Here is a 6,761-nt window from a genome sequence, read left to right on the forward strand (position 1 = left end):
TACAGCATAGGTGAAGAATGCCTGCAACCAAGAGGTGGCACTTTGAGTTTCTCGTGGGTGGAGTCAGTGGTATCACTGTGTACAAGAATGGTGCAAGGATTAAGAGCTACAAACTCCCAAATCGCCCAGTCTTGGAAAGTGTATATTCAATAGGTACTCCTTCTACTAGAAAGACTTGTGATAAGGTTAAAGAATACCTAGATCAAGCCATTGAGGTAAGCTATAATGTATAACAATGTTGTAATTTTAGTAATAAGCACCACAGATATAATCCTGGTTTTTATTGGTCATACAGGTCACATTTAAATGCAAGACTACTGTGCTCCTGAACCGGAAGGAGTTTGAATGGAATAAATCAGCATTTTGTCGACTGTTGAGGCTGTCTCCTGGGGCGAGAGCAGTCGACTTCATTCAAGTCTTCAACCAACTGACAAAGGTATCATAATAATGTGTCTTGCCCATTTCTGCGTGATTGCTAAGGTGTACAACAGTTGATACAGTCCCTGTTTTCACATAGGAATAATGGGGGGGGGGGGGTCATATAGATCCTTGTGATAGGGAAAATGTAATAATTGATGTACAATGCGTTTTTCATGTACATCACTTGTTTACATACATTGTACATAAAATTAACATAATAATAACTCTATATAATTATAAAGTTTACTTAATAATTATAGTATAGAGTTCATATATGATCGCTAACCCACCAATATATAACCGTTTAAATTGCTGTCTGCATGCATGCTTATAATAATTATTATATACCCATGCATGCATCATGCGTGGGAAAACAGTTGAACATACAATCAGTGCATGGCAATCAATGTTTGTACGTGTGAATTCTATATCTTGACATCATGCACTGTATACAAACCTCGTGTTTATAATCTACACTAGCTAACCTGATAAGGTATTAAAATTGTTACAGCAGCTATATGTATGTACATATTCTTACTTTATCTACAGTTCAATTCTGACCGAGGCTTCTTAGTTCCTGTAAGCCCCCTGCCAACCAGTTCGGAGTTGCTAACTGAGGAGGCGTTGTCTGATGGTGGTGACTCTGAGGATGACCACCCGCTGTCTTCATTGACAAGTACCCAAAGCATAGACGGCAGCCACCAACTTGGAGAAAAGAGAAGTCAGCAGGAGGAGGAAGTATCGAGAAAGAGGATGAAGCACAAAGATACTATGGACGATGCGATCTTCACCAAGAAGATTGGTAAGCTGCATGTGTGCCAACTGTATCACACATGCAATTTCAACCTTGCTTGCGCATGCGCACCAAGGCACAATTGAACTTCTCTCACTTGATATTGTATATGCATGCATGCAGGAACTATTGATCTCCAGCTGAGAAACCTCTCAGAACCCAAAACACAATGCTGTTTAAGAACGGTTGACACTGTATTTGTGGAGGAACTAGTGAAGAAGTTCACTAAGAATCCCTCTGCTCCAGGTGTACCTCCGATTGCTGTTCTGTGCATTTCTGTTGAGAGCATAGATGTGTTTGACACCAACAGAGTGGACGCCTATAAGTACGAGCTGCTTGGAGGCCAGCATACAGCCTTGGCAAGAAGGATAGTAGCAGCCAAGTCTCCAGACAATACGTTGCTACAGACTGTCCTTGCTGAGGTGTATGTTGGTCTGACAGACGATGAAGCACTTAGGCTCGCCTCTCGCCACAACACAAATAGTCATTTTATCCACAAGATGACACATCGGGACTATGTAAGTTAAAGAATTCAAAATTCCTCTAAGAAATAAGCTGTGTTCATTCATTTTGCTATGATTATAGCTTGAGGCCTGCCGATCGAAACTGTTTTCAATGTGCGGTAAGGCTCCTGAGGAGGAAACCCCAAAAGACTCGGTGGAATGGAAGGATGTGTGCAAGCGATGCATTTTACCTCAGGTATTATACTATTTCGTCTGTTAATATACATTGTACTTTACAGAACTGATCCATGCATGCTCATAATATTTGTCCAAATCTTAGGATATGGGCCGCTGCACAATGGAGAATATCTTTAAGCAGGCAAGCTTTACTAAGGAAGTCTGGGCATTGGCCATATCGGTCATGAACTTGTACGAGGAGGGGGAGCTGAAAGACCAGACCCTCTCAACAAAATCTCTGACTACAAAGCCCGAGTTTAAGCAGCAAAATTTTAGCCCAATCCAGTGCCTTCCTGATGAGTTCAAGCTGGAAATGTTATCAAAGGTATACAAGCGCTTGAGAAGATTTTCTATAGACAAAATAATATTGTTACGTGTAAAGAAGCACATGCAGAGGTATAATATAGGAGCCTGACAGCGTAATCTATTTATATCTGCATTGAAGTTGTTATGAATTAATAGTAACAGTTTTTTAGATCATGTTTGCCTGCAATCTGATAGGCTATAGAGGAAGTGTTCTATCCAACTTAGTATACTTACCGTATAGCGCGAAATTTTCGAGGCACTTATATTTCGTGGATTGGCCTCTAAAAACCATTTCGTTGCACAATGTTCGCGGAATGACTGCTTACGGGAAGCCACGCCTTTAAATATTTGCACGATAGCAGGTAATTCTAATTAAAGAACAATTTTCGTGGACTTAATTTTCGTATAGAATTCTAACCCACGAAATCCGCGAAAATTAAGCCCCTCGAACATTTCGCGCTATACGGTATTTACTTCACTTATGTAGCAAAGATTAGATAAGAATAGTGCATGATTGACTAAATTGAGAATCATGGTTGCTATATTATGCATGATCTATAATCAGGGCTAGTAGAACCCTCTCTACACGTTCGGGATACTACAACCATGCAGCTCTAAATATTAATTATTAATTTTCCAGGTTTCAAGCAGTGAGCTAAGCCTTGCCGAATTAAAGGAAGAAGCTACCAGCTACAGATCAAGAAAGTCTCTGCAAAGGGCTTTCTGCAAGTAAATTAACAATCACATGCATGCATTTGTATAGACACTGTTTAGGAAGTTTCTAGAAGCCCAAAGGGCTGGTAATTGTAGTATCCCGAACACGGTGAGGGTTCTACTAGCCCTGACTCGTGAGGACTTCTAAATCATGTGGAAACTTCCTTTTTTTGATCTAAAGTGTATTATTTCTATAATCACATTTTTTAAGTCAAGTATAATTCCATCCCAGGATAACTACTTCCAGTACGTGGTGCGAGGCAAAACGTAGATTTCCTGCCTTCACTACCCCAGAGCGTCTGAGGACATTCCATCAGATATGTTTAACCAATACCGGCGTCTACACTACTCCAACAAAGACTATTACAACGAGGATACCCCAAAAAACTTATCAACAAAACAATGAAACTATAACGTACAAAGATAGACAACAATACCTTTCACCAACACCACCCCAAAACTCTACGCGACCACCAATCTTAAAATGTCTACCTCCACCAGTATTTAGTCTGTTAAAATCCATGATTTTACAAAACTTCTAAATACGTAGCGTATCCACGATTTATTACTTTAGGCCACAAAACTCTACGCAATGAATTAGTGGTAGCACGAATCAACCACACAGACGAGCAAATTATAGATATTATTCTTATGCTAGGTAATGAAGGAGCTTGTCAACCACACACGACTGTGCAGGTATGATGCCTAACCTCGTCAATACTAAAACAACAATCCAAACATGCAAGCATCTGAGATGTGTAACCTGCAAGCACTGCAACACGGGTAATTCATTTAAAAGCACATCGACAGGTCGCCAATACACCATTAGAAACTCATTCACCTGTAACTCAAACAACATTATCTACCTAATAACCTGCACTAAATGTAAGAAGCAATACGGAGGATACACCCGGACAACACTCAAGGACACAATAAACCAACACCAAACGAACATTAAAAAAATTCACCGAGCAATACTTATTAAGACATGTTAGAATTATTTTTAGGCTTAAATCTTTGCATTCAAACTATCGACTGTAACTCAGGGTCACCGCTTGCACTAGTATCCCCCTCCCCTACACACACACTGACCAAGAGAAGCAACCTTGAGGGGAGCTCAGAGTGAAGTTGACCTTGACTCCAGTGCTGGAGGGGACATAGGGAAGTAAAACCACCGGTACGTTCAGCTTCCCCAGAGAGCTGGCTTTATGAAGGGAGCAGACAAGTGTGAGGACCGTGGCTGCTATCAAGGCTGCCTTCATCTTGATATCTAGTAGTATAGGAGAGATAGTTCATGTAGTTTTTTATATAGCTTTCAGTGATTCCACATCGCTTTCTGATCTCTGACCCCATGCAACACCCCCTCATCTTGAGCAGCCCCTCCCCCACTTTGTTTGAATAATAACACACATACATGCACCAATGTTTTTTTGTTTTTTTGTTTTTTTGTAGGCCCCAGGTGGGGTAAAAATAATTATTAGAGGAATGGCATGTACAGTGACAAGGGTACGCGTAAAATAGTAGATAACTATTGTTAATATTAATTACTGTCCTGTGAGATGGGATTCTGCTGAGATCAGGTCGATCTCAATGGGTGTCCTGGCTGCATGTCCCACCGACATCTTGCACCTCTAATTGCTTGGATGGCTGAGCGTAGGAGGGAGAAGGTTAGGCGACATCTTAGCCAGCATAGAGTTTTATTGTAGGTGATGTCCCATTTCTGGGCAAGTAGTGAGCTCAGGCGTTTGTAGAAGAGTGATGCTTCTACGCCCATGCCTCCTGTAACGGATAAAACTAACGGTGTGAAAGAGGAGTGTTCAACTTCCTGGACTCTTTGCTGATAAGCCCGTTTCTTTTCCAGTTCGTGTTTTCTGTATGTTGCTGCATGTACATGTGACTGGTTTCTGTTGGAGGGGGCGAGGGGGTTGAACACTCTCACATCAAAGTATGTTTTTTGGAATCTTCCCCCCAGACACCATTGGCCGATATATCCAAACGTGCGTTTTCTTGGCTGTTCGCTGAGGCCCCGTTGAGTTGGTCCGTGCTCACAGGTTGTAGGTTGGGCTCCACACACACTTCACTGCATACTTCCGTGAGAAGGGATGCTGTGGTATCTCTTATTTCGTTGTGCCTTAACGTAGGAAACCCTCCTTTGGCACAGGAGAGGGCGTGCTCCACATTGAAATTTTTGCCACAGTCGCATTTGGAGGGCAAGCAAGTTGGGGTTCAGCCATAGCGTAGTGCCAGGGCATCTTGGAAGGCCGACTTGTGTAGTGTGAATCCATGTTCCGATAGTGGGAGAACCGTGAGCCAAGTGGAGGCTACAGAATAAGCAGTAATGTCGAAATGTCACGAATCATCAATCTAATTAGAACCTTGGCCATTGTCTAGCTTATGAGCAGAACGCTTGAAAAAGGGCCTTCTGAGCTGTAGAATGCAGCTCAAGTGTCCTCAGTACAATCACTAACACGTCCTCCAACCAAGTCGAACCGTTACGGTCTGCAGCAACCAGAGCCACTAGTTCTCTTGAAGTGTCCGACGTCGTCCACTTTTTTTTCTTCTCAACATGACCCGATTAGAGCCTCGCTTCGCTCGGAATAATTCTTATAAAGTAGACAAAAAAATAATTATGCATGCACCAATATAATGCTAAGACGGCCAAACATTAATAATAATCACATAAATAAAATAAGTACAAAAATTAAAACAAAAATTAATAATGATTAACATGGGGTAGTCGATCGCAAAACTATTTCACACGTTTAGAAATGATGCTAAACGTTCTAAGGCTCCGAGTCCAATTGTTTGATGTGGTGTAGCACAGTGTCCATGGAGGGTCTGTCCTGAGGGGAGTGAGAGACACAGGAGGTATTGAGTGGGTGGAACTCTCGCCATACACCTTCCATACTCGATAGCAGACGAAAAACAGTTCAGATTTCGGAAATGTTAGAGACACCACTTCACAAGCAAGCACTCTAAAACTGTACACATCGATCTTTGTCGTCTGTTGTGGTGCTGGTTGTGGGGAGTATGGAGATTGAGGAAATGCCTCAGGGGCAGTGTACAGGATAGCACCTTCTCCAGGAGTAGTGGCATCTCGAGCTAGGTTGGCTGATCCAAAATCAGAGAGTTTGGCAAGCCATCTGTTGTTGGGTAGAGAGAGGAGAACAGAACAGAACTCACATCTCTGTGGATGATGGGTTCCCTAGCTCTGTCGGTGGAGATAAACCAGAGCTGAGGAGATGTCTCCAAGGATCCTTTGCTTGTTGGGACCAACACGATTGTCCTGGTAGGCAGAACATAGATAGGTATAGTAGACCTGTTTACTCGTTGAAGGTGGCAGCAACATAAGAGGACAAGGTTGGGGGTGGCGAATCTCACGTCGAATTGGCTGCTATGATTGGTGGTTGAGAGAGAGGCCACTCTTCGTTGGAGGACGTCTACTTGTCCTCTGAGGGTCTCTATCCGCTGTTGGTTCTTTGTGTCAGATCATTGTCGTTGGTTGTTGGCATGTGTGAGCTGATGGTTGGCTCTCGCCCACTGTTCATTAGAGTGTGTTAGCTGGTGCTGTAGTTGGTCATTTTCTGAACGTAATGTTGAGACTGTTTCAGCGGCACAGGTCGATCCAATCCCTTGTTGCAATTGTAAATATGACTGTGGTCCCATTGTTTCAGGTATCGTAACCAGTCCCATCTCTCTCAGCTCAGAGTGTCAGAGTGGAGTTCTCTCCGGTGAAACCAATATCCTAGCCTCCTTCGCAGCCTCTTCTGTCCTTTATCACAGTTCAATAAGATAAAATACGGGACTAATTGGAGGAACAAAGAAAGAAAGAAGGAAGAGCTTCCTTC

At 42.6% G+C, this 6,761-nt stretch overlaps 1 protein-coding gene and 1 long non-coding RNA gene across 2 annotated transcripts; both read left to right on the forward strand.

Moving 5' to 3' along the window:
* The first annotated feature begins 17 nt into the window (after positions 1–17).
* LOC135333100 (uncharacterized) lies at positions 18–1,504 on the forward strand. The gene is made up of 5 exons (XM_064528024.1): positions 18–215; positions 296–436; positions 970–1,222; positions 1,337–1,407; positions 1,460–1,504. Exons 1-5 carry the CDS (start codon positions 18–20, stop codon positions 1,502–1,504), a joined length of 708 nt encoding a protein of 235 aa, XP_064384094.1.
* Positions 1,505–2,060, forward strand: LOC135334366 (uncharacterized). Its single transcript, XR_010394256.1, has 3 exons — positions 1,505–1,731; positions 1,799–1,912; positions 1,997–2,060. It is a non-coding gene; the product is annotated as an uncharacterized LOC135334366 (long non-coding RNA).
* Positions 2,061–6,761: the final 4,701 nt, after the last annotated feature.

This window comes from Halichondria panicea, chromosome 3 (assembly GCF_963675165.1).
Source record: "Halichondria panicea chromosome 3, odHalPani1.1, whole genome shotgun sequence".
Classification (NCBI taxonomy): Eukaryota; Metazoa; Porifera; class Demospongiae; order Suberitida; family Halichondriidae; genus Halichondria; species Halichondria panicea.